This window comes from Poecilia mexicana, unplaced genomic scaffold (genome assembly GCF_051168715.1).
Source record: "Poecilia mexicana isolate PSO_F unplaced genomic scaffold, ASM5116871v1 scaffold_20, whole genome shotgun sequence".
Taxonomy (NCBI): Eukaryota; Metazoa; Chordata; class Actinopteri; order Cyprinodontiformes; family Poeciliidae; genus Poecilia; species Poecilia mexicana.
In genome coordinates, this window is record NW_028263389.1 from 6,945,247 (window position 1) to 6,972,936 (window position 27,690).

The 27,690-nt window shown below is 41.0% G+C and overlaps 2 protein-coding genes across 3 annotated transcripts in view; both read left to right on the plus strand.

Moving 5' to 3' along the window:
- Positions 1–491: 491 nt before the first annotated feature.
- Positions 492–19,300, plus strand: LOC106931939 (uncharacterized). Of its 2 annotated transcripts, XM_015010346.2 has the most exons (7): positions 492–788; positions 2,500–2,664; positions 6,460–6,557; positions 8,039–8,183; positions 16,686–16,835; positions 17,834–17,949; positions 18,513–19,300. In XM_015010346.2, the coding sequence occupies exons 1-7, from the start codon at positions 647–649 to the stop codon at positions 18,618–18,620; spliced, it is 924 nt and encodes a 307-aa protein (XP_014865832.1). In that variant the 5' UTR covers positions 492–646; the 3' UTR covers positions 18,621–19,300. The 2 variants fall into 2 exon arrangements, with proteins under 2 accessions (XP_014865832.1, XP_087857370.1); XM_088001244.1 differs by lacking the exon at positions 492–788 and having other exon boundaries at positions 1,757–2,664.
- Positions 19,301–21,475: 2,175 nt separating this feature from the next.
- The window catches only part of bmp6 (bone morphogenetic protein 6), a 52,991-nt gene continuing 46,776 nt past the window's right edge, over positions 21,476–27,690 (plus strand). The window contains exon 1 of the mRNA XM_088001243.1: positions 21,476–23,270. Coding sequence (XP_087857369.1) covers positions 22,862–23,270 — 409 coding nt within the window. The 5' untranslated portion in view covers positions 21,476–22,861. The remainder of the gene's footprint in view (positions 23,271–27,690) is intronic.

A 27,690-nucleotide genomic window follows, 5' to 3' on the forward strand; every position in this document is an offset into this window, starting at 1 on the left:
TTAAAATTGTTCAATGTTAAGATTCACGCATGGGAAACGAGGCAATTGTGTCAAATTCCAGACATAAACCCTTGTGTTTTGTTTGGATTTTATCTGACTAGATAAAGTAACCTGCAGCATAATGCTGCCACCAGTTATGTGCTACTTTGTGTACACATCCAGATTCAAAGAAAAAGTTTGATTTTGATGCATATAAATGAGTTGAATCAATATAACAAAAATCTAAAGTTCAAGTTCTATAAATTAAGATTTTCCTTTTCAAAAGAGTCTCAAACCTTTAGTTTTGGTCATGGTGAATGATTGTTGGAGCATGTCCTGATAACCAAATAAAAGGGGCAACATCACAATGAGTCAAATCATAAGAGATTTATAAAATGTGACCAAATCCAGAAACTAGATTTTATCTAGGATAAGAGCGCCCTCTGCTGCATTTTGGCAGGCATGACTGCTGCAATGCACCAAGTATGTTTGTCCTCAGAACCTTCAGCACTTTGACTGCGGTTTCTATCAGGACCCATGACAGGGTTGCGCCTTCCCAGCAGAGCTCAGCTCTTAGACTGACTGCTTTTAAAAGCGTTTGAGTGTCATTTCGAAATCGTTTGTGAGTTTCTAAGCGTCTGAGTGTCCCATAAAGAAAGTGTTTGCAATGCCGCTAAAACATTTTCGGGCTCTTGGGCAAGTTTTCGCCGCTACGCATCAAGGCAGAATATTAAGTCAGTGCGGGAGCATGACTTTGAAAACAACAAAACCCTACAGCGCTTCAACGGGTGGCGAAGACGCGGGGACAGGTAAGAGTGTGCAATAGCGTAATGAGAACTGTAGGTGGCAGCAGAGGACACCGTGATGACACTGCAGAAGAAGGCTCTGACACACCTGTAGCTCATTTGACATCAAATGCAGAAAACTAGAGAGGGATGGAAACTGCAAAAATAACACAAATTGAAGGATATTGTGAGTCACAATATCAGCTACTTCATCATGCAATGCAAGTACGGAATGACTAACTTCAGATTTTTGTCGTGAAAGTTGTTGAAAATTGACCAGTGAGACTTTTAGAAAAAGATGTATGTTTTCTGAGCGCGGCTATCAACTTTTCCATTGCTAATAATATTAATAAATAATTTGTTTAAAGTAAACAAACGGAAACTCCCTCAACGTAAATACTAATTCTAATTTTAGGATTTAAAAAAAAATCCGTTTGTTGATGGTTTTGTATGATTTTTAAAAAGTAAATAATAGTAAGTCCACTGTAGAGACGGGTGATGAAGACTAAAAATGTCTGATATTTAGTATCACAAAGGCAAAAATAAATAAAGAAATGAAAGAATAAAAACCGCCATGATCTTTTTGGTAATAAATCTTGCATTGCAGTTAAGACTGGTTTCACAATCGCAGAACAGACCCGTTATAGAAAAGGCTCCTTCATTACACGAGTTACGTTAAGAAGCGGTACAACTGCTAAACAGAACTGAATAATTTTATCATATGTTGAAACGTGAACTAAGAATGTATTGATTTTCTGAACTAGCAGCAGAAAAGTAGTTGAAATAAATACTAATGTGTCAATTACATTGTCAGATTTTATGGTCTACTGACGATCTCAATTAGTTTCTTTTTAACACATGATTACTAACTGTAACTGCAATATTTTGTTCCCTGGTGTAAGTGAAATGTTAACTTATTCATTCCCAGTTTGCAAAGTTTCCAGGAGAAAATGTATGCAGTTTGTATTGTTAAATGAAACATTGAGAATATGAAGATTAGATCATATATTTGAATCTTGCATAACTTTGATTAATTCCTAGAACTCAGTGTACAGATATAGGGTGTAGCATAGATCCTCGGAATAGAGGAATATATAACATTTAGCTGTTTGCAACTATCACAAATTTTCCATTGTTTTTATATCATTTTGAGATAAATTGCTTTTAATACTACTTGTGTGATTCTTTACATATGCTTTTTTTTGTTTGTTTTTTTTTGTTCAGAATTTCACATTAAGGCATGATGCAAAAGTTCCCTCCAGTGTTTCTGCCACAAAATGTTCCTGAAATAAAACTGCAAACAACGTCCCACAGAGGTAGTTAAGATGCGGTTCACTTCCTTGGAGCTCGCTCAGCTCTGTGTAATTACCGTGTTTGTTTAAGGTGTAGCAGAGTCGAAAGCTCGCCTGAGACAAATTGCCTTTGCATTTCATCCTCCACTGGGTTTGGTTTAGCAGTCTGTGTCAGCGTCTCTCACGCATCCAGTCGCTTTGTTTCCCTGGCCTCGTCTTCTCTGGAGGCAGCGTCCTGTGGGTGTGGGAAGCAGCTGGAATCCCTGGGATGAACCTAAACAATGTCAGGTCGGCTGCCTGGTCCAACCTCGAGCCACGATACGTAGCGCACATAAACACAACTCACACCAGCACAGACATCCTCCTCCCAAGTGTTGAGACCCATAATGTTTTTTTTTTTTTTCAGTCTGTGCATCTCACACGCAGTCTGTCATTGGCTGCAGGTCAGACCGTGGTCTCAGAGCGAAGGGGATCCGTGGTTACCGTGGCAATAAACCGACCAGAGGTGCGTAACGCGGTGAACCAGGAGACAGCGAGTCGTCTGCTGGATGAGCTGCAGGCCTTCGACAGCGACCCTGACTTGAACGTGGCTGTTCTGCACGGGATAGGTAAACAATGCTAGTAAAATCTTGAGTCTCTGCTTCATGTCAGTCAGAAAAGGATTCATAACTTTTTGCTTTTCTTTTTGATTTTAAAATTGTGTATTTGTCGTCATTTGCTACCAAATTTATACCGAACAGAGAAAAAGTGTAAAGCCTGAGACGTTCAAAAGGTAAAAATGAAAAAGAAAAATCTCCGACTGGCTGTTCTGAAACTCCTCCTTCTTCCCTTGTTTTGCACAGAAAGAATAAAAGGTGCTATATGAAGATACGCATGTGGCTAAAAAAGTGTTTGTCTGTAACCTTTATTTCACCAGGAAGAGAAACTCATTGAGATTAAAAATCTCTTTTAGAAGCGTGCTGTGCTATGCAACAGCAAGAAAAGATAAAACCAAGACAATTTCAACCTTTAAAACATTTTAATGACAGAAATATTATTGGTTCAAGTAAAGAGCATTTGCACTTTTGTATAAATATGGATACATTTTTTTTCCACATCTCTCATATTATAGATATTTAATATCTGTCCTTGTTGCAAACTTTATCTGTCTTAGAAAAAAATTTCCATTTTAGCATTACTTCTGAAAAATAATCGCAAGTTAACGCTCTAGACTGGAGCTCTTTTCTTGACTTCAGAAACAAGCAAACAGGAAATTTACACATGCAAAACCCATTTCAAGTGTTTTTTTAACACTTGCGTCTTTCAGTGAACTGTACTGAATTTACACAAGTTGCATCGGTTTTACGGCAATACAACAAAAGCGCTAAACTTCATGCAGCTCTGAAAACTAAAGCATCTTCTGTTTCCATCATCCTCAAAATGCTTGGACGGGAATGCCCAGAAAACCCAGACCGTGAACACAAACACCTGCGAGGTGACCTGCCCTGCTGGACCAGGATCAGGTCACAGCTCTAATCATAGCACACGGTGCGTAAACTCCTTCCCCCAGTGGAAACATCGTCTTCGGCCGGGGACCAGCCTGTGTGAGGTGTGCGCCGTGGCCTCAAACTGTATAATTTGTTGCCTCTCCACACGATGGCTGCAGACGGCTCCGGTCTACGTAGCGGCTCGCTTTAAACGGGCAAAAGTCAGCCTTGCGTTTCAGCGATCACACCCCACATTTCTGTCAGCGGGCTATCGTCCGCTGCTGCTCCATCACGAGAAGCCGGCCGACCCCTCGGTGGTGATTAGCAGCGCCTCGGTGCCGTAAAACGACAGGCAGGGAGGTTCCAGCGTGGATGTAATGTTTCTGCAAACATACGGAATCCATTTAGGTCAAATTAACACTGACACAGTCACTCTCTCAGCTCGCTCATTTTTCTTTTCTTTTTTTTTACTTATGAAGTTGAGAGTAATTGCTTTCAGCAGGGGTTGAATTTGCTGGGACGTTTGTTTTGATGATTTCACGTTCAGGTTTCTGGGAGTAGCTTTTTAGCCAGGTAAGCTTTGGATGCTGTGTTGCTTACCATGACTAAAAGGACGTAGCAGATGCTAACTGGGTAAAGCAGCACTGCCGTCACATTAAATGAACGCAGAAAGTGGCAAATTGTTTAAGATATCATTTTGTTGTACTTTGATCATTTATAGAAACTGTAGTGAATATCGATGACAGTTAAGGTAATGGCTTCAAAGATCGTCACATTCTTATTTTAAACCTAATATTAAGCCTCATCAATAAAGTGAATTACTTTCTACTTTAACATATTGGCTCTGAGCCACAAATGCAATATCAAGAACTTGATGTCGAAGCAGCTATTGTTTTCCTGTCCTGATGAGCCAAACTGAATTAAACGTTAAAGAACTCTATTGTCTTGTTCAGTCAGACGCTTTTATTTTAGTTGCTGTGTCAAATAGTTTGGCAACTCAATCTAGGAGCCCGAATTGTTTTGATAAGAAGTAGATGCTTTTATCTAAAGAAACGTACACTTATGTGGGCCTCTTTGTCCGGTTCGACTTCAGTCTGTTTGCTGGGGAAGTTGGGGATCAAGATAACAAGATAGCGATTCAGCTCTGGACAGGAGTTAAATCATTTTGTACAAGAGCAGCATTATGCTGTAGGATTCAGGATTAATGTAGGGAAAATCCCTCACCACCTGCTCCAGCTGTGGCATAAACTACCACTGTAGCCAGAATTAATGTCATAATATTCAAAGTTTTCATCTTGGTGGATTTTTTTCATATTCACTCACGATTCAACAACACAATTTAATGTATTTTATTGGGATTTTATATCACAGACCAGGAGTCGACAAACTTTTAAATTCCAAGAAGCGCTTTTGAACTCACTGCTATAAAATAAAAATGTTTCTAGAGCCACAAAGCAATATGGATTTTATTAATGTATACCAAATAAACAGTTTTATTTTAAAAGCTGAGATAATTAAACTAAAATTATTATTGCTAAATGATTAGATGTCTCGTATCGTACTGTCACAACATTGTGATAATGTTAACAAATATGTAAAAAACATACTTTATGAAAGTCACACAATACTGTTTTAAAGCATTACTGCAAAGTGGAAGGAAAACTATGTGGGTTTCACAATCTGAAAAAGTATGGCAGGCATTTTTTATGCACGAGATCCCCCACGGTGAGACATAGTGATGTTAGCAAGCTCTCTTTAGCAGAGATGGGGAAGCTGCTCCGAAGACAGATGAAGGTAAATACAGATGAGTTGTGAAAGAAAACCTTTTGAGGCTGAGACTGCGGTTTAAAGTTGTACAAAGACCCCTACCATCCAATCAGAGCTTACATGTCTTGGTTCAGATCAAATTATATTAACTTATCAAAATGACCCAGTCAAAGTCTAGAACTAAATGTAACTGAGAATCGGTGGACTGAGTCGCTCTCAGTCTAATGTGGCTGAGCTTGAACTTTTTGTCAAAGAAAGTTGACGGACTTCTCTTCCTTTGAGATGTAAAAACCGTCTACAACCTGTTGACTGAGGAGGATTAAACACAAATGTGAGCCACACTTGGCAGACTTTATGTGCAAATAAAATAACCACGAGTCTTACTCCTTCCACTTCCTTCCACTTTGTATTGGTCTATTGTGTGATCTCCCCATTCAAAATCTCTGCTGTTGTAACATAACGAAATATATATATAAAAAAAAAGGTTCAAAGAGGTATAAATAGCACTGCAAATTACTTTCACGGCAGACGTCTCATTTGTTTTTATTGCGCGTGTAAAATGATCATATCACACGTTTAAAAGACATTACAACATTTTCTGTGCTGATGTCTTGTGAATAAAAGCGCGCAGCTCTTGCTCCTCACGTTTCTTTAAACGGTCTGACTGGTGTAGGACGCTCGTTTCCAGTGCTGCTCCCATAAACAGGATGACACACAGTTTTTCCTCCAACAACCCAACGCTGACCCACAGCTGTAATCAGAGCTCCCAGTTGATGGGTGTTGCTGGCACATGTGTTCATTACGATCATTCTCATTACTGTCACATTACAGAGAGAGGAGGATTTTATGAGTCCCTGCCTTAGACAGTGACATAGTGTTTGTTTGCCTCTTGGGCAATGTTGTAATTACCACATGAACCCAGTGGAAGAGACCTGTGGCTGCACTACATTACTTGCCCATTAATGAGAGTATGATGCATGTGAGCACATGCATGGTCTGCGCCTATGCATTGAATTTACATCCTTCAGGGAAGGAGGAGGATTTGTGTGCCAGGGAGCCAAAAGAAAGCGAGCTGCAAGCCAAATTGCAGCCTTTTTTTTTTCTTTCTTTCTTCCTCATCATTTTCCCTTCCTCTCTTGCCATACTTTGTAATTTTGCGGTCTCTTCCAGGAGGGAATTTCTGCGCTGGTTATGATCTGAAAATGCTGGCCAATCAAAAAGCCCCCCTTAAATTGGAGCAAGATGTCACAAAGGGTCCTGGCCCAATGGTGAGCAGAGCTCGGTTTGTGATTGCATGTGTGTACTTGTGAGGTTTACATCTACATTTCAATGTCATGTAAATCTGTAATCATGTAAATCGTAAAATCTAAAACCAGAAGTTCAGGCTGCTAGCAATTGTTTTTATTTTAAAATGTTTGAGAGAGCAGGTAGTTAGGAACATTTTTGTTTTAAGTAATAAAGTAGAAGAGATGCCTCTGGTACTCTTCTGCTACTGCTGGGTATGGGTTACAATGACTGCCAACATTTGTACCTTTTGTTTTTTTGACATTATTGCCACAAACTTCCATTGAATTTATGGGGGGGTTATGTTATTGAGAACACAAAGTAGAGAATAATTAAGATGTTGAGTAAAATCTTAAAGGTGTGATTTGCATTCATATTCAGCCCACTAATTATTATATGGAGCAACTTTTTTGCAATTACAGCTGGAAATCTAACTAATCTAAGCTGCAATAATGTGATGGTCTTTACACTGACTACTTGGAAGAGAACAACAAAAAAATGGGAAAAAAAAACAGAAAAGAGAACAAATTGATTTCTCATTATGATATCAATGTTTCGGTTCTATTTGTTTCTAAGAGCTAAATTATTCGCTCATGAAAAATTGATGCCACTCACTATTTAGGAAACGTGTGTCATTGTTCCTTTTCTTCTTCTACTCTCTCTTCCCCGTCTTTTTCTTAATCAGCTGCAAGTTTGCGCCACTGTCTGACCAGAAGTAGCATTGCCCTGGACAGGCTTTCTGTTTGGATTGCCAAGTATTTAACTCCATCTTCTCTGTCATTCCCACAGCACAATCCTGCCACCACCATGTTTCAGCCACACATACACGGGCTGAAAACAAATCCGAGCCACCATTTTCATATTTTTATTTATTAAAAAAAAATAATAATAAGGATACCAAAAATAGTTTTTCTTCCACTTTATATTTATTTTCTCTGTTGTTTCAGTCTCACATAAAAGGTTTGTGGTTCTAACTTGCAAAAGATAAAAATGGGTTAACAAAAACCCAAGCAGTTTACTGTAGCTTCATGCTCTCTTGCAAACAGTTGGTATGGATTAACAATCTAAATATTATACAGTAACATTTTTATGGAGAAATACAGTCTCCATAAAAATGCTTGGCCTGTGTGTTGCTGTAGGTGGTTGGGATTGAGTGGACCTCCTATGCAGAACATGAGACCTCATACAGGAAAAACAAACGGCTTCATTTGTTCAGCTGTGGTCAAAACTCGAATCCTCTTGTTCCTCATTTGTTTGACAGTCTGAGAAATGAATTAGAAAATGAAGCCTGGAACGTTTTACCGAGTAGCGTTACGAGCATAAATCGCTGTGAAGTGGTGATAATACGCACTCCTTGTTTACTCTGTTTACATCCTGCATGATGACTTCAGTCGTTTGGATCGCCATGCAGCATAACGACGTCCTGCATATGTACGGGGTTGACTGATCCAGCCGTTTCCTTCAGGGCCCGTCGCGTCTGCAGCTGTCGAAGCCGCTGATAGCGGCCGTGAGCGGCTTCGCTGTGGCTGGAGGGTTGGAGCTGGCCCTGCTGGCTGACCTGAGGGTGGTGGAGGAGAGCGCCGTCATGGGGGTCTTCTGCCGCAGATTCGGTAGGTCGCTCTCTGCCCTATAGGCCTAATTGAGATTTGATCATTAATTTTGAGCTTTTACAACATGTGCAATAACATCAGGTCTGCTCACTTACTTATGCGGGTTGCTTTTATTGCAGCTTGGTTTTGGCAGAAGTAGTTTTCCCATATTCTGCTCTGGCCTAGTAGTACGGACAACATCCACAGTATGTGACAAAACTCCTAGAATGATTTATCTGTCAAACTCAAGTTTGTTCAGTCCAGTTGGAGTCTGTTGTGACTCCAATGGTCATTTTATCTGTATTTTTGTCCAGAAATACGTGATGACCAGTCATCTGACTTCCCAGTGGTTGATCCTACACTCATTTCAACTGGATTATTTCTTTCTTAAATATTTATTGTCAAAAGTTTTGAACGTTTACCTCAGAGTGAACTCTGCTCCTAACCAGCGATAAACCAGACATGAAGTAAATTGTCCTTCAGATTTGACCTGGTCAGTGTTGCCCTGTGCAGCCAGTTCAGCCATCCATCTTAGTTCATAGGACTCTGTCCTGTATATTTAAGAGTGAACAAACTTCCAGAGTTTCCTGTTTCGAAAACAACATTGTTCACCAGCTACAATGCGTTTTTATTTTCTTAAACAGAAGGATAAGGCCAAAGTCATCACAGGGTGGCTTTCCTCTGGAAATGGATATCTCTGCAAATGGCCAAGAAGTTGCAGATTAATTTTTCTTTGATGCTGCTCATTTTAGTCTCAGATGCTGCTGCTGCTACACAGTAACTCATTGTTGCACATTGTGAAGCGTTTTTTGTTCTGGCAAGATCAAGCTAGTTCTTTGGCCCATTTCTGACCAGTTGGATGTACTTTGATGCTATGTCTCTTGAATTGTCAGAAAATGGGCAAAGAACGAGTTCCTCTGCCCCTTTTCTTCCAAGACAGCTTTAGCTTTCAGTCTCACAGTTAATCAGTATCACTGTGTGCTTTTGACCATGCTGCAATAGTTTAAAGGGCAAAAACCCCTATTAGTGACTTTTCTTGGGTAATAACAAAACACATTTTTTTAGGTGTCACTAAGTATTCCTCCTAAAGTCAAAGTAATATTTAAGCCTTTCAAGCAGCTGAGGAATCTTGTTTTAGCCTTTTCTTTATGGTAGGTATTGGGTTTTGTTTGATGAAAAAAAAATATTAACGGGCATTTCTCAGTTGTGTGTTTAAACTTTACCAATCTAGGGAAAGACTCCTAAATTAAACTGTGTTCCTTAAAAAAAAATCAACACTGATGTTCATATTTTTTTTTTCCAGTTTTAGTAGAACTTGGCATCTTTCAGTTCAATTCTAGAAATGTTAAAATGTTGTATGTTTTTCTCGGCTTACGATACCTGACCCCAAAAACAACCGTCTGTTTTCTTTGTATCCAAACATTCATCATCCGTCTCCTCGTACCAGGAAGTCGACTTTGTTTCTATTTTTCAGCGTCGTTACTATGTCCTCTGTTATCACCACAGCCTCCTCGTGTTTGTGCGCAAGGACAGGGCCTCAAAGCGATAACGATGGCGACCGTGACCTTTTGGCTTCATGGCCACAGTCTGCTGGGCAGCTTTGATAAGTAGAGGAGGAAACGACCAACTGCCAGGTTTCCACAGCGTAGCCAAGCAGGGCTTACGGGTTATTTGTGTCACAATTTCCTTATAAACATTTTCCCTTTTTGGCATTTTTACTGGTGAGGCTTGCTGCCTGACTCAACTATACTTCTAAATCATGGAGTTTTCTGTTGTAAACACACACAGAGCTGATCCGGATTCCCCCCCACAAAAAACCCCGTCCTGCAATTCAGCGTGTAAAGAGCAGCTTCACTTCCCTTCAGCAACTCTTCTATAGGCTTTAGCTATGCTTCTAGAGGGCTTGAAATATAACCAGGGTGTTTATAAATACAGCTTTTTACTATAAATTACAGAGAGTACTAGACTTGGAGTATAAACATGAAAAACTTTTCATTTGGAGCCTGTAATTTAACAGGAGAGCGTCCTGGCAGAGCTCTGAGTCTTTTGTGTTAAGTGTTGTCACTTTCCAGTTTAAGAGACATCATGGGGGCTTCTCAGTTTTAATACTTAGCATTTTTCACTTGTATTACTTTGTCATTTAAGTTAGTGGAACATATAGAAATGAATCTGAACAAAAAAAAATACACTAAATTGGATTTTTCTGCACCATTTCTTGGCTTGAAAAAATCTAATCGCCTCCCACAGTGAAATAGATTTACAGAGAGCATTTATTTAAGCTCTTATTAGACATGACATCCAATTATATCCTAACTTAACCAATTTATAGTCAATCAAATATATATATATATATATATATCTCCAGGCATTGCTTTTTGGAAAATGAACAGAGTGTACATCTTAAAATTACTATTCATTAAGTTTACATATCTGTACCACCATTTCAGCTACTTGGTTGGAGAGAAATGTTTGAAACTTCAGAGCATATTAGTGCAGGTTTATTCCTCTCTATCTACAAACGCTCAGCAAATCCAGTGTCTTCCATCAGCTCACAACTATGTCAGGCAGGGAGAAATGTTGCTGCGGTTTTTACATATTAAGTTGCACATTTCTCCCCCAGTGATTAATTTTCTGGTGTGTCATTGCCTCACATTTTCAAGGCTTATTTGTCAACACGTTTGAGTTGTTTCCTCCAGCTAAGTTAAAACTGCTGTTATGTCTTTTTTATTTGATGCTACAGTTAAGAACGGTTATTACTTTTTCGCTCAGGAAGCCGTGCATATCCATGAACATTTTCTGCAAAGTTTAACCTTGCACAACTGACGTCTTAACTTTTCAACTCGGACGTCGGTTTTCTTTAGATGAAAATATAGATAAAGGGACATTAGAAGAATTTAATGAAGCAGAACAAGACAAACGGAGGATTTAGAAGACAAAAAAGAATTAACTTTGTTTTAAGCCAATTTAAACGACTTAAAAAAAAATCCCTCTACCAACAAAGGCATTGCTGTTCTTCAGTTTATTTAAAGATTCAGTGTCTCTTAGCCATTATTTCCTTTTAATGGACAGATTCTGTAACCGATTTTGGGTAGGGCACAGATGGCGGTCGCCTGAGGGAATCCCTGGTGGCTTTGGAGTTGAAAACCCCTCGGAGACGCGCTGTGCTCCTCTGATGTGGGCCAATGGCTACCACAAGGATTTGACAGTTTTCTGGCACGGTATTGGCTGCCGAAACCTGCGGCTTCCTGTCTGGGGCCCCTCGGCTATGCCAGAGAGGAAATGAGAAGGAGGAGAAGGTTGCATCACAGGAATCTGGTATTAGAGTCTACAGCTCTTTGAGTTCTCAGAGACCTAAATGAAAACCCACAGTGCTTTCTTAAATCTCCAATGTTATTTTGGCTCCTTAAACCAGAGGAACAAGTAAAGCAGGAAAAAAAAAAAAAACTGGCATATGAAAATGTAACTTAAAAGTACTAATATTTCATTCAAGAACCTAAATCTTGGGGGGTTGTTCAAGGTTGATCCAGTGTCACTGCTTTGATTCTTTTTTTTTTTTTTTTTGAGACTGAAAATGAAACCCTTCCAAAATACACACCACCTAATCTTGTGAATCCTTCGAGTCCCCGCTTCTTCTCCATTTCCCATCGTCAGCTCTAAGTCCCGTCTCCGTAGCTGCGCAAGACTGATGGAGAGGAAGAAAAGAAGCTGGGGTTTTGAACCAAAGTCAAACCGCAATCCAAGAGCTAACTTGAAATCAGCCAATCCAAACACCTGCTCAGAGAGTCTGAACCTGACCGACATAGTGCACCAATTACATCATCCGACTTCAAACCAGCTCTGTTTAATCTGCAGGCTTTTCCCTTCATGAAGAATGAATGAACAGAGCTGTCACGCTGCTGTGTTGGGAATACAGACAGGGTTACAACTGCGTAAACACATGTGAGCATCATTCTTTCAAAAACATTCAGATTAAACTAACTGAATTTACATTTGTCCAAAAGCAAAAGACCCTTCAAAATAAAATTGAATAAGCCTTAGCATGTAGTGCAGATATTGTGATAATTGCAATGTCTTCCGGTAAATTAGTTTTTATATTGCAGTCTAAGAGTTTTCATCATGTTAAAACTACAAAACTCAATGTATTTTGATGGGATTTTATGCCAAGCCAACACCAAGTATTGCATAATTATTTTGTGGAAGAAAAATCTTCAGTGGCTTGAGAGAGAACATTAGCCAACAAACATCATCATGAAGACCAATGAGCTTGTTGGAGGCTTACCGTTCAGGAAGAAATCAACCCTTAAAATGCAGCCAGGGCTGCAATGGAAGATGGAAGAGCCTAGTCAAAGTTCAGATGTGAGGCTTGAAAATGTATGATGGGAGATGCTTTCTAACCAATGTGATTGAGCTTGTGCTGCTTTGCTAAGAGGAATTGGGAAATGATTTAGTCTCTTGATGTGTAACAGTGGTAGAGTCATACCTCAAAAGATCTCCAGCTGTAATTGCAACAAAAGTAATTACTCTGGGGCTCTTAATATAAATGCTTGCCTCACTTCTTTGGGTGATGTAAAAACATTTGGAAACTATGCACCATTTTCCAAAGACGTGTAGCAATTTCTTACTATTGTGATTTGGTCTGACTCAAAAAACCCAAAAAATTTTCCCATTGAAGCTTTTGGCTGTAACGTGCACATGGAGTATGGGATGTTTGGGGGCCTCATTTTCATCCTCGTCGGTCAAAAGTCATGAAATCAAATTAAAAGTGTGGCACCCATCTCCGACCCAACCCGACTGAAATATTTTAATTGATTCCCAGCAAGCATTTCAAAGCTTCAAACTTCCGCCTGAAAGTCCGCTCTTTCGCCTCTGTCCATTTAGTCTGGAGTTATCCGGAAACCGTTAATCCACATCAAACTTAATCGCATTACCCTCATGGGAGGCCATTGTGGTAGGTTTAGCTTTGATGTGGTCAGGGTGCCAGCAGGACCAGGAGCCAGCTAGAGTCCCCGAGTGTGTCATGTTTCACAGCGTTCTTGCTTCATAAGTGTCTGTGGACTGGCGGATGTTTGGTTCCAGCTAATTCCCAGATAACCTTTTCTGTGAATTTCAGTGTTTTCAGGGAGATATTGCCAGTTAGATATTAATGGCTCGTGCATTGTGCTGCTTCCTTGGGGCTAGCGCATATCAAAGTGTGCACAAAGCAGATAAAGCACAATGATTCTTCTTTTCTTCCAGACTTCTCCTTCATTCCCGTCAGATAAGCAGTGATGACCCCGTGCTGCAGGAAACAAGCTGCCTCTTACATGTGGTTATATAACAATAGGCTGTGCTGACTCATGTCCAACCTGGCAATAACAAGCCTCTGCTTTGACAGTAAACTTATCTGCGTTTAAGACAAGATGGCTGCAGATTCCTTTCAAATGGGTTTGTGCATTACTGGGGAGTAAATGGTGAAACGTCGTCTTATTTATCTTGCATTTGGATCACTAACGCACAATGCCTCCTACCAAAACAAAACGTCTCCACCTTCAAATCAAACACAAAGTTTTTAGTCGGAAGCTGCTTCAAGGAGCAATTCACAATCGTTGCCAGTCTTATTATGTGTGACAAAGCAGAGGTCTGTCAAACAGCACCCGAGAGGCCGCACTATCAGAGAGACCGTGGGCGAGGAGGTGCAGGAGACGGCCGCGGAGGATAAGAAGGAAGATCATCCTTCCGTTTGCTGATAGCAGTGGTGCCAACAGCAGCACCAAAATCAGACAGACTGGAGGTCAACCTGCCTCTTTATCTCTTGGTCTTTAAGTCGGGCTTTGTCCTCCTCTGGCTCGCTCCACCTCCCTGTGTTGTCACGCTGCTTTCTTAACAGTCGTATTTCTTTGTCGCTTAATTTTCCATCCTTCTGGGTTCATTTTTCTTAATAGACACCTAAGGCTAGCTTTAATACCCTCGGGTTAGAAACAAGAGATGTAGGCACAGAATTTGCTTTAAAAACAGCTGACGTAATGTTTTTTTCTTGATACAGTTTAGGCCTCTTAGTACCATTTGAAGTGTAGTTGCTGACCATGTCTGTTCCTTTATGACCACAGTGTACCAGTGTTTCTTGATGGCTACTTCCAGCAGGATAATTCACATCTCTAACTGGTTTCTTAAACGTGACAAAGAGCTGACTGTTGCCTAAAGACATCCAGAGCCACCAGATCTTAATCTACTTCCTTTGGGAGGTCATAGTATGGGAGACGGGCATCATGGTGTTGGACAAAGTCGAGATATTTGCAGGATGTTGTCATATTTGTAACGTCACATTTAAAAAAAAATTTAATTGGCACAAGAGGCCCTTTATTGACAGTTACTAGATATAAAATAGGCAAAAAAAGGTGGGGAAAAATGTGCAGCAAGGTTTGCAAGATCAGTCATTGAACCCAAGACGACCACATCAAAGACTATAACCTCTCTAACGCTACTTCAGGTGTAGACAATCTAACATTTTGAACACTTGTGGAATCTATGCCACAACAAATTTGGGATCTCTAATGATAAAACAGATTCCAGCCTGGTTTTAGCAAGGCGCTCCTGATAAGCAGACTAGTAAGTTTTGATGAAGAGACCTAGATTCTTGCCTGACGGTTGAAAGCAAAGAAATTCATCGACTAGGGTGATGACTGAGGAGACGTAATATGTCTGCCGCTCAAGTATCAGAAACTCCAACGTTTGAGAACTGTAAAATTTTGTACTGTTGGACAATGAAATGGAAATCTGACAAGATTGAGATGATTTATGACCTGAGGCCACTGGATTACCACAGGTCTATTAATAACAAGAAGAGAGGAACCCAGTAAGGAGGTAACAGAAGTGTCCTGGACCAAATCCAACTCCATTACACATGCCTTTTTTATATTCCAGGGATCTGTGTAATTTGTATATTTAGCTAAAAACAAAAGAATTTAGGTAATATTAGTGCTATGTTCCACCTGCTCCAGGTGTTTATCTTCAAAGTCTGTGTAAAACACTTCTCTGATTACAATCAGCTGTAAAACTGGATGAAGTCTTGTGCTACCAACAGTGTGGAAACCCTCTGCAATCTGAGCTTGATCACAATCTTTTGTCAGCTTGCCACATGTATGGCAACAAACACAGAAAAGCATAAGTACAATCTGGTCACTTGTTACCGTTTCGCATGCAGAGAAGAAGAAAGAGGAAAATGCAACCTGAAGGGAAGCATGATGATGTGGGGTTATAGCAACATGTTCGACACATGTGCTCCCAATAAGGGGTGGTCAGATGGAATCAGTGACTTGGAGGAATTAGGGAGTTGGGATTGTGGTGTGGAACCGATCGGGAGAAAGTGTGCCAGTTCCAGCTGGTGCTCCTTAGAAATTAGGATAAATGCCAGAAGCTGACTGTTCCTTGCAGTGCACTCGCTCTTTCCTCCCAGCCCCGAGTCTCTGTGGGACAGGGAAATAATATATAATTAAAAACGTTTCCTGTGAGAATACCAGTGAGGAGTTTGAGCTCGTATGACCAGATGTAAAGAAAGTATAGGAGCGAAGCCGTTTCAGAGCTTTGTTCCCACTGACATAAGCAACCTGCGTTTCTGCACGGCCAGGAGTATTAGATGCCCATATTACACTCACACAGCGGCTTACCTTGTAGGGAATAGTTTACCTTATGATTTTGTTCAGATTTTGAGTATATTCAGAATTTATTTTTACGGAAACATGTACTTTCACGCATGTACAAACTCCTTTTCATTTGACCAAATGCTATTTTTATGTAGGAATGGTTTAAATTAAACCTTCTTTTAACTTGTTAAAGTGGATTTGATCAGCAGTTTTTAAGGCTTTCTGAAATTATTTCAGTTTTTTTTTCCCATCTTTTGGCTGCTTTTTAGCTCATTTCAAGTAGACAGGAGGAGATGTTTCATGTTTAAAAGCCTGTCTACACACATGAAGCCCCATGTTAAGCTCATCTAAAAATTGCATACACTTCTGGCAGATTTCAATTTGAAAAATTTTCATTCAACAAAAATGTTCCATTGTGTCTGACAGGAAATGAGACTATAAACTGTGCTAAAGGAGTCATTGATTTTGAAAATTTTTTATTTGCATTTTATAAAAAAAAAAGGCACATCATTAAATTATACCCTTCTTAATGATCAATTGAAAAGTCTTTATTGGCATGGCAGCAAATGCTTCCTGTGGAGCTTTTCCATGTTTCCTCTGGTGTTTTGACCATGTATCTTTGAATATAGAATACCTCCTTGCCACCATCTTAATATTTAGCTCCCTCCACAGATTCTCTGTCAGATTAAAGCTGGGGCTCTTGCTGGGCTACTCTGAAATCTTATTTTTATTTACACTCAGATGGAACATGCTGGTAACTTCAAAATGTAATTAAATCCATATCTGAGTAATTTTTGGCTCAACTGTAGATCTCAAATGGTACAAATGGGATTTCAAGGTATTTTGGAAACTCTACTTCTGTTCATTTATTTGTTTGTATGCTTAAACCCTAATGGTTTTCTAGGAGTTCCCCTGATTGATGGAGGGACGGTGCGGCTTCCTCGCCTCATTGGTTTATCAAGAGCGCTTGACCTGATTGTGACCGGGCGGCCGATCGGGGCTCAAGAGGCTCTAGCCTTCGGACTGGCCAATCGAGTTGTTCCTGACGGTCAAGGTACTTAATGTAGTTTGAATATGTCGCCTTACTTGCATGTAGTTTTTTTTTTTTTTTCCAGATCTTGAAGAGGAAACATTTCGAACAAGTTTCTTGTTGAAAACTGGGCATTTATTTGAGCAAATTGAAACGTATTCTTAAAGATCTATCAGGGACGGAGCTGGAGTCCGAGGATTGATGTGTTGCATTAGTGCCTGAAAGATCCAATGCAGTTTAAGGTTCTGTGTGCTCATTACGACTCTGTCTCTCATTCCCTCATCTCCTCGCTTTGGATGTCGCAGGATGATTAGCTAAATTCTTTCAGGAAGTTCTTCTACCCACAGTTTATCCGCAGCCTAATTGGCCCTGTGAAGGATAATCACTTAGCACACATTTAACATCAGAGGGAAAGGAAGAAGTAGCAGCTTCTAAACATACAAAGGAAGCATCAAAGTGTGCCATCAGCAGGGTTAGTGTTTTCCATAGGAGGGATCTGGATTGGGTCCAGGGCTTTGATGTGGATCAGGAGGTGTAGTGACGTAAAGCTAAGAACCTTCAGCCGCATTATGAGGAGTCTTTTCCTTTGTAACTCTTCATAAGCGCTCTGCATGCATTTTCCTTCACATGCAGCCACGTTTGCCATTCCGCGCACACATACATTGTGTTTGTGTGTCTAAGCTTCCGTGGTAGTTTTTGATATGCGCCATATGGGTAGTTTCCCAGGGCAGCATCAAACAGGGGTGTTTGGACAAATGCAATGTTAAAAAAAAAAATCAAACCTCTCTGACAGTTAAACCTTTAGCAAGTTTACTATTGCTTTTATGTTTGTCCACTCAGCTGGGATTTGAGGTTACCCACATGCTTATATAGTAGATGATTCTACCTGCTCTGTGCAGGAATGCTTTGAGTTTTGTCCTCCTCCAGAATTTAAATCATTTTCCTGCCTTTTGATTGATCGGACGGTCGCTCATGCAAGAGCTGCCACCGGTAAATTGACTCGCTTTGCGTTGCAATCACAGCGTTGCAGGCAGCTGTGCAGCTGGCAGAGCAAATCAGCTCCTTCCCTCAGCAGTGCCTGCGGACAGACCGCTCCTCAGCCATGTTCAGCTGCTACGACGCCCAGTCCTTCACACAGGTACTCTTCATTTCACACAGTCCACAGCAGCACTAGTGTTTAAGTGACGGATCGGTTTCTCAGTTTACACCCAATTCAATGACTTCTGGTCCGTACAAAGAAACGGACAGAAGAAAGTTGTTCAAAGTTTTTAACACCTGATGGCGTCTTAACATCAGAAATTCACCAAAAGGTCTGAGAGCACAGGCGCCTAATCACACACATTATTTGCAATGAAATTTGAAAACCATGCATGACATAAAATGTTGCATAAAATCCCAATGAAACGCTCTTTGTGATATTCTCCACTTGTATAATTTGAGTGTGGCACCTAAAATATAAAATCCTACAAAAATATTGCATCCGATTCATCCTTTTCGATTGCAGTTTTGGACACATTAAAGACGCTATGATGACTGAGATACTGCAAAGCTCCAGTTCTGATCTGAGATATTGGCCTAGGTGGTTTATGTAGATGAGTTGGTATAAGTATCTTTCTCCAGGATGTCTGTTCATCTTACATGTGGCAACCCCTGTTCTGAGTCATTTTTATTGGTTGAATTTTCCTCTTTTGCTCTGTCCAGGCCATGCAGTATGAATTTGATCACGGAGTCCAAGTCATCCAGGCTGAAGCGATTCCCGGGGCAATCCAGTTTTCTTCAGGAGTTGGAAGAGGAGGGAAATTCCCATAGCATTTCACATGTAGGAGGACTTATGAACTGTGACTTCAGGTGATCTCAGTCTATTGTTGCCACAAACTTGTGTTGCAGTCAATTGAATAATTACTGCTTTACAACATGCAAAAATCAAGAATATAAAACACAATGATGAAGTTTTGTAAAGATCAGTGCCGTATGCTTCGTATGGGAAATAAAATCTTCATTAATTGCATTATTTTCTGTATTAAAATAGTAAAAAATAGCCCTGTAGTTCAGCTTTTTCTCCCCCCTCCCCCATTTATTCAAAACGTATCAAATCATTTCTCAGAAATATTTGTGTGCTTAGCAAACCAGGGCTTTAACAGATTACCACAAAACAAACCCAACACAAAGGACTAAAGTGGCTTCAAAAAGCATCAAACCTGCACCATCTTGTCAACGGTTCCTTGAACTGATGTGAAAACCACTTGATAAGTCTGCTCGCATATCTCTGCAAGCTTGTGTGACTAAATCCGAAGTCCTCTTGTCAGATCTGTGCCAGGTGTAAACATTCCTGTGGCTACGAAGCGGAGGCTTTAGCTTCAGAGAGAAATGTGTGCAAATATGTCGTACGTATGACGTTTATGGCTGTTTGCAAGTTTGAACTCCTTTTTTTTTTTTTTTTTTTTTGTTTTTAATAAACAAAAGTTTCACAAGAAGGTCTAAACCCCAAAGTGTACAGCAGTGAATGTCTATGTGGATGCACAGTTGTCTGGGTGATCCAGACACACACACACACACACACACACACACACACACACACACACACACACACACACACACACACACACACACACACATGAAGAAAAACCTCATTAGGTTTAGGAGGTGTCCTGTCTAGACGCTGTGATGACAGGACACAGAGCTCCTGTTTAATGTTTCCTCCTCCCTCTGCTTCCAGTTCACCCAGCACACACACATCACCTGCTCCACCTCGGGCCATGAACACACACTTGCAAACATGCTCAACTGATCAGCGTCAAATAAATATAGCAGAACTTAAGTGCTGTTTAAGTTCCTGTCAGTCTGGTCTGCTCGTTTATCTGGATCGCTGTGACAGCGACTGGGTCCGGGATCAGCTGCGAACCTTTTTTTTCTTTTTTTTTTACAATCCCGGTAATGTTTGTATATGACACGACAAAGATTAATGGCGCGCGAAGCTTTTAACATGGATCTGTTGCTTTTTGTTACCCCGAGCTGACTCACACGGTGCAAGGCGGTAGAAATGACCCATTTCCTTCCATCGTTTTATCCAGAAAATAATCACCGCTTTGTTTTCCTGTACAGTGCTGCAGCCAAAAAGGCTTCTTCTAAAAAAAAGAGAGAGAGAGAGAGAGAGAGAGAGAGAGAAAAGAAAACCTAAAATAATTTCCACTGGAAGGATTGATTTTTGTGCAGCTTCAACACAAAATCCATGCTATGAATCAGAACTGTGTTTTCTTTCAAACAAATGGAAAAATGGCTTCTAAGAGGAGTTAAAAAAAAAAAGACAAATAAATTACTTTAGTGACAGCAGATTTTTTTTGGCAGCTGGAACTTTCTGTTCTGGTTTTATTATATCAGCCATTTGTTTCATACAAACTTTTCAGACTTGTTTTTTTTTACTTTTATTTTATTTGTTTTGCAGCTCATGGTGATACGAGACTCATTGTTTTTAACCTGAAAGCCTCCCAGCAGAGGGTATTTGTGTCTGGCTGGTTGGTGGTGGAGGAATGTGTGGCTTTGATGCTGCTTCTCACTCTTCACATGCAGATAAGATAGACACTGGGACATATAGACACCTTTGAGCCTTATCATCAGGACCATCATAGGCTGAAGGCACCATGGAGACAAAACACAGGGCAGGGGGACAGGAGTGACGGGAGAGAAAGACAGGAAGGCGAAACTAGGGTTTTAAGGAGTTCTTTTTTTTTTTTAACCTTCTAGCATACTCGACTTTTCTCTGCTTTGAATTGAAATCATAATGTTGACTAAGCGATTATTGAGCGCTCCCTAGGAACAGATGTCTTCAGAGTCTCAGGGAGATTTGCTTTATCTACTCGACATAAATTGTTTGTTTCCCACCACATTCAGGTGCTCTAACAATGGCTGAGTCAGTAAACCGTTCAATCCAGCCAGCTCTAAGGGCCCATTTATTAACATGTCACCGAGCAGTGCATTACTATAATCCATGATTTGTCAAAACCAGGACCTAATTCTTTTATTTTTTTTTTATTTTTTTGTGGTTTGCTGTAGATTTTTTTGTGGCTGAAAAGTCAAAAGATGTTCCCCGTTCATTATTCCATCCAGCACCACTGTCGGCGAAACTGTTTTTTCCAAACAGTCATAGAACATAAGCCGAGAGATCGAAACCCTAAATAATATGGAATTATAAGCAGAAGATGATAAACATCAGCTGTGTTTTGAGCTTATATCATGTCATCCCCTCATCAAAAACACGGTGTTGCTTTGACACAGTCATGCATGTTTTCAGAAATCCTTCAATCTCCCATAGCAACCGTTCATGGGTGCCTTAATGACTGCTCCCACAAAGCTCTATTTACCCAAGGCTCCTCTGTGGAACTGCGACTTCCAGCTTCCACGTCACTGAGCACCTTAACCACTCAGCTCCTACAGACTAGCAGCAGCAACTGGCAAACAGCTGGTGGAAGGCCACTTGTCTGAACTTATACAAACTGCACTGCTCCAAAATTGATGTGAGCAGCATCAATGGATGGCATCAATGAAGAATCATTTTTATGATGAAGTGCTGAGGGTGAAGTGTCCAAAGAGATGGGAAATTCTTAAAGAGACAGAAGCCCATTTAAAGTTGTTCTTGAGATATATAATATGCTGTATTTTCATAACTTAAGGTAACACAGTTGCCTGATTATGCTATAAAATGGTGCTAAGTGCCTGGAAAATATGTGATATCCAACTTTAAGGCTAGAAGGAAATATTATTAGTCAACAAAACATGCAAATCTTCTACATTCTTTACCATTTTCTAATGTGTTGATCTCTCAGTACTTCCTAAATGTGCTCTAGACTAGCAGTTTTATTATAATCGCAATCAGATTCCACTGAATGTAAATTAATCAAATATATGTACATCTATGATCAGGTTCGGTCATTTTCTATTACATAACTCCATACAACGGGAAAGAAACTATGCCCGTTTGCGTTGTGAATACCTTTTGAGGTGATATTATTTTTGAATTTACACTGATTGAATTAAATTAAGGAGGCCGTTCAGAGCTGCATCGCCGGGAAAGTGATGCGCATGATCCACTTGCTGTTTCCAAGTCCATCGTCAGGGGTCGTGCCTCCACTGGACATCTCAGCTCAGTGGCTGAAGTCATGCATCTGTAAGCAAACACGAGAATAACCCCAGAATCTCAACGCGTGAAGGACGCGCTCATTTTAATCCCAAACCCAGCGAGACTTTTGAAATTATAAATCTGAATTGCATCACATTGCTTTAAAAAACAAAACAAAAAAACGTAATATGTATACACGAAGTGAAAATCTCATTACTGAAATTATATGTCACCAATCGGAGTTATTTGAACAGAGCGATGAACAAAATATGGAAATATGATAAACTTAGTTTAAAGAGCTCCACCTCTAAGGGCACACGGAGTGGGCGGTTTCTGACACACACACACACACACACACACACACACACACACACACACACACACACACACACACACACACACACACACACACACACTCGGCAGGAATTCACACGCACAGAGATATTATGGACTGCAACCTGCTGATTCTTTCCACACTCTGACACTCAACCTGTAGGAGTTGGAGCGCCGCTGAGACCCTGTTTTTCTCTCTCCCTCTCTTTTTGTCATCAACTCCGGGAGTGAATGTGTCCGCTTCAGCAGAATGGCTTCAACCAGAGGCGCAGTTCTGTTTGTGGAAGCGTGTCCACTGACCGAAGAGTAGCGGAGCGCTCAGAATAAACTCACATGGTGCACTTTATCCTGGAGCAGCAAAGCGCGCTGCGGGGAGCAGAAATGAAAGCGGGAGCGGTGATATTATGCGTATTTTCCTTTAGTGAGTATTTCAAATGGCTTGATACGGGACTTCTGCCGTGCTTTTGATCAATCGTTTCGACTGAGCGCCGTTCTCGGGTGGACTTTGGCTACCATTACGCGCGATTCGCGTTCGGAGAGGCGACCGAAACTCCACGCCAGGCTCAGTCGGGGGACTCCGGAGAGCACAGCGGGGGACAACACCATGACCAGCCGCCTGCTTGCCTTGGTCGGAGTGTGGTGGAGCGCTTACTACTGCACGTCCGCGGCGGCGGGGAGTCACTACTCACTGGAGGGCATCGGCGAGGGGCAGCCGGGCTTCGTCCACCGGAGGCTGCGGACGCACGAAAAGAGGGAGATGCAGAAGGAAATCCTGTCCGTCCTGGGGCTGCCGCACAGACCGCGGCCGCATCTGTCCCACGGAAAGTACAACTCCGCTCCACTTTTCATGCTGGACTTGTACAAAACTTTATCGAGCGAGGAGAAAAGCCAAGTGGAAGGCGCGCTGGAGAGACACCAGTCCGTTCCAGCCACCCAGAGCCCTCCTCTGGCAACGTATCAAGAAACGGCCTTCCTGAACGACGCGGATATGGTGATGAGCTTCGTTAACTTAGGTGAGTGCAGTGAAAATATCTTTTGTTTGTGCTTGGAGGCGTCTTTTGTTGTTGTTGGGAATCGAAGAGAAAACTGAGAGGCGTAAAATGTAATTTAAGAGTGAAATACTAGGACACGGATGCAAAGGTGGCCACCTGTTACTTTAAGAAGCACTTCTGTTTCCTCGTCCACCTGTAGACCTGCTCCGCGGTTTGGCTCTCCATCACGGCGCGCCATTACGCACGTGTAGGATGAATTCGGTTATTATAGGGACGTTATTGATGAATACACCTTCTGAACTCAGCTGACAGTAAAAACTAATCGCGCGTCATATAGGTTTTGTTGCTTCAGGTTTATCGGCTCACTTTATGTCTAAATGTTCAGCCTGCGGCGTCACAGTTTCAAGGGACATGTTTGATCATTTGGGATGTTTTGTTGCTGCGGTCCATTTTCTAAAGCTGTAAAACGGTTATTGTTGATTCTCATCGAGTCTGTAGTGTGATTGTATTCTCATATCCTTTATAAATATTTTCCCCAGCTGAGGTCTGCTCTCTCTCTCTCTCTCTCTCTCCACTTGTTCTCTTCTCCACTAATTTTCCATGATGTTTCGGCGCCTCCTGCACTTTCTTCCTATTTGTGACTGTCGATGTTCAGGATGTAATAATGTTCTGCTTACATTAAGATGGAAAGAATAAAAACAAACAACGAGCGTGTACAAGCAGAGGCTACACCTCCATGCATCTACAAGTCGTATCTTCAATTATTTTGGAAATTCAGGTCAATCATTTATTGGTTCCAGAACTGGAAAAACCAAATTTGAATCAACGAGAAAACACAAACTACACTCATTTTATTTATTTTTTAAGTTTTAATACAGAAATATGAGCACATGGAAAAATATGTTCAGATACTTCACTGTATACTCGATATTTGGGCTCCTATTGCATGAATTACTGTATAATTGCAATGTGGCATGAATGTGATCAGCCTGTGAGTTTGCTGATCCAGTAAGTCCAGATTGCTTCAACTATAGACTTTCTGTTTGGGTTTATGTCAGACCAATTTGCTGGCCAAACAAAAACAGAGATGCCGTAGTCCTTAAACACAGTAATGACACATTCGGCCGTGTGGTCAGGTGTTAAGCCCTACAACAAAGTTGAATCAGCATCTACATGAAGACGAGGGAAGCATGAAGTTTGCGGACCAAGACGACATGGCTCCCCAGACTGTCACTGTGAAAATAATTAAACTGGATTACTAAACTAAATACATTTGATGATCATGTTCATGGAGGTTCACCGTCCAAAATTATTTAAGTCATTTCCCAAAAATTATTGTTGTAGCAGTGGACTACAGAAGTAGTCATCCAAATATAGAAATGAGAATATCCCTGTTCTATTTTACTACATCTAACTTAAAGGGAGTCTTTAGGCATGTTTATGTCTCTGTGTTGCTGTATATTCAGTGTTTTATGAGGGATAGCAGAAATTCATTTCTATCTTATATGCTTGAAAAACGATTTCTAGAAGCATATTGTCCCAATTGGCTTCATCAAATGAGCTTATTTTGGAAAAGAGGATTTCTATAATTACTAAACAAAGCATATATTTTTGCTATGATACACCATTATTACATCATTCATGTTTTTATATCGTTCACTGGTAATGCAAAGTTTATCAACCTATTGTCTCATGAAATGTACTTAATAAAAGCACATCTCGATTCCTAATTTTGGGATTGACATGATGCGGCGTCTCCTCAGTTATGTAATGTCATTTAATGATCACAAGTGACCAAAATGACTATTTGATTTTGGTTATAAACTACCAAACCATTGTGTTGGCTCACTTAACCAAGCCAAGGGTCTTAACTGGGTCTGCTTTTTTTTTTTTTTTTTTTCTTTTTACCCTTCCTGTCCCAAATTACCCTGATGCCTCACTTTACCTGCATTTCCTCCACAGTGTAGTAGTTTATAATGAACTCCCCCACTGTGTGCGCACACCACAAAGGGAGCGAGTAACTCACTCATTTCCTATGCGGTGGGACAAATGAGCTTCGTATTGTTTCTGGGTAATTTATTGTTGCGTCCTTGCTCCGGATAAATTTGCCCTCCTCCGTTCACTTATGGGACCGAAATTCTGTGGTCAGTCTCGCTGTGCAATCTGCTCCGTGATGTATGTTTTAAAGCGGGAGAATAAACCCAGTATCCTCGGCAAAACCATCAACCGCCACCACTGGTATTTGTATATAAAGGCTTATTCCTGATCTTGACCTCCAGTGCTAAAAAGCTGCGGGTTTTTCTGTGCGTAAATTGCGTCGCATTGTTTGTGTTTCCCCTCCGAGCGGATTGGTCTTTAATTAGCCCCCAGCATGATAAACAGGGACACTTTAATCATAACGAGTTTGGAACATGAAAGCTCAAAGCCCTTCCTTCCATTAGCAGCTCCAGTGTTTACTGGGAGACTCTAAACAGAGCTCTGGAAGATAAACAGAGGTCCTGCCAGAGTCGCAGGCCAGTGGAAGAGGAGGTCTGAAACCAGATTGATTAGCATTCTTCTTGGGAACAGAAGGTATTGTCATGGTTTGGCCATCAGAGCAGCGGGAACGTCTCACCACTCCAGAATTATGTTTTGGAGTTTTGTTTCCCCCACCCCTCCTGCCCTCCTCGTGGGACCAGACGTTCTAAAAATGTTTTCCTCCTCACCTGTATAAACCATAAATAGCCCCTCTATTCTTCCTGTGATGAGAAGAATTAGGCTGAAGTGGCCGACATCCAAAATACTTCTCCACTTATTGGTCCTCTGGGTGTTGGTGCTGCAATATGCCGTGATGAAAACCAGATATCCACAAAGATGGAAGCCGTCGTTTTTGGTCTCAAATATCGAACCCCCTCTGTGGGCTTCTGTAGGGGGGTGGCAGGGGCCACGGGGGGGGGGGGGGGGGGGTTAGCGAGGTGGGAGTCTGGTGTGATGGTGGCAGTGTGGTGTTTGTGTGTCTGTGGTTTTGTTCTTCCTCTGCTGTGCAGGTTTTGGTTTATACTCCTGTGCCGCTGCACATCTGGCTCCCCTACTTTGATTAATCACGTCCTGTGCATCTTTTGACAATTCCCTCAGATTTCTGCGGTGACCTGGGGGATTAGGTTGCCATCTCCTCCAGCCGTACACAAAGTCCTGACCGCCCTGGAGGAGGGACGGCTTCCTCTCCGAATGTGATTGTAATTAATGTCGGACAGGCCAAGGCCTTCCATCTGCTTTGCAAATAAAGCTGCGCACGACTACTGTGTGTCATTGCCGTCCCGATTAGATTTTAATGCGTCTTTTTGGTCGAACGGAGCCATTACTGTGGGGCGACGTAGAGAGGGAGCTGTTGAAGGAGGAGGCCTGAAACACTTCTGGGTGGTCCCTGTTATTGTCCAAAAATCTGGATATCATGTGTGGCCAGAGTGAAACTACAAATTAGAATTAAGATAAATGAAAGGAAGAAAAGTGAAGGGGCCAAACAATCCGTCTGAGCTGGTTTGAATAATGTGGAGCGAGATTAAGAGACACACGCAAGAGGAGCTGCTTATCTGGCAAATACTGCTCAGAGAGGGACACTGTAACAAGCTAATCAGTGTAGGCCAAGCATAAAACATGGGAGTTGGTGTGCTTGCGTTGATTTTAAGGAGTTAATGTCCTACCTTCACTAGATAAGTTTCTTGGTATCTTCGTTTAATACAAATCCTGATTAGTGGGTCGTCTGGTCTAGACGGACCAAGGCCAAAGTGGAGGTCTGCCATCTTGAAAATACTTAATTGTCAAAAGGGAAATGAGTAAAACAGCACTTGAGCAAATGCTACTTTATGAAGATTGAAACTGTCATTACATTTAAAGTAAATGGTTATTTACACAGGAAATGGAAGCTGGACTCAGTGTGGCACCAATTGTCTGAAAACCGAAAGAACTACGAAAAGCAAAAACATTATAGTTGTTATAGAAAATGCCAAATTTATGGAATTTTGCACCACCTTATTGTCTTTCTGTTGCGTTTCGCTCAGTTCTCGGTATGTTTCACTGGGGAAGATCAATGGTGATGCACCACCTCTAATCACTGTTTCCCATAGACAATCATGAGCTGCTTTGGGGAAAAAAACAAAAACACAGAGAGCAAATTTAAAAATGGTTTTTCATAAAACAGTGATTACTTAATCCGCCTTTCAGTTGCTTTCAGATGGCAGAAATCTTCTTTGGTCCTGATTTGTCACGACCAACCGAAATTGGTTTATATTAAATATAGATGCAAAGAGATTAATCTACTGCAGGTAGCATATTAACTGCTCATCCATCTTATTCCAGGTGATTTTTCTGTAAGATTAATTGTGGGCACAACTTCTGGAAAGATAGCAGTAGCTACAGTAAAGCTGTTTATTTTGACTGCTAATTGTATGCGGTACGCCGCATT

What these genes read in the sequence shown, in the direction of transcription:
- LOC106931939 (XM_088001244.1), top strand. Translation starts at nt 2,325, where the DNA reads ATGAACCTAAACAATGTCAGGTCGGCTGCCTGGTCCAACCTCGAGCCA. An exon ending in GGTCTTCTGCCGCAGATTCG is followed by an intron (nt 8,184 to 16,685) that starts GTAGGTCGCTCT and finishes ATGGTTTTCTAG; the next exon opens with GAGTTCCCCTGATTGATGGA. An exon ending in ACGCCCAGTCCTTCACACAG is followed by an intron (nt 17,950 to 18,512) that starts GTACTCTTCATT and finishes TGCTCTGTCCAG; the next exon opens with GCCATGCAGTATGAATTTGA.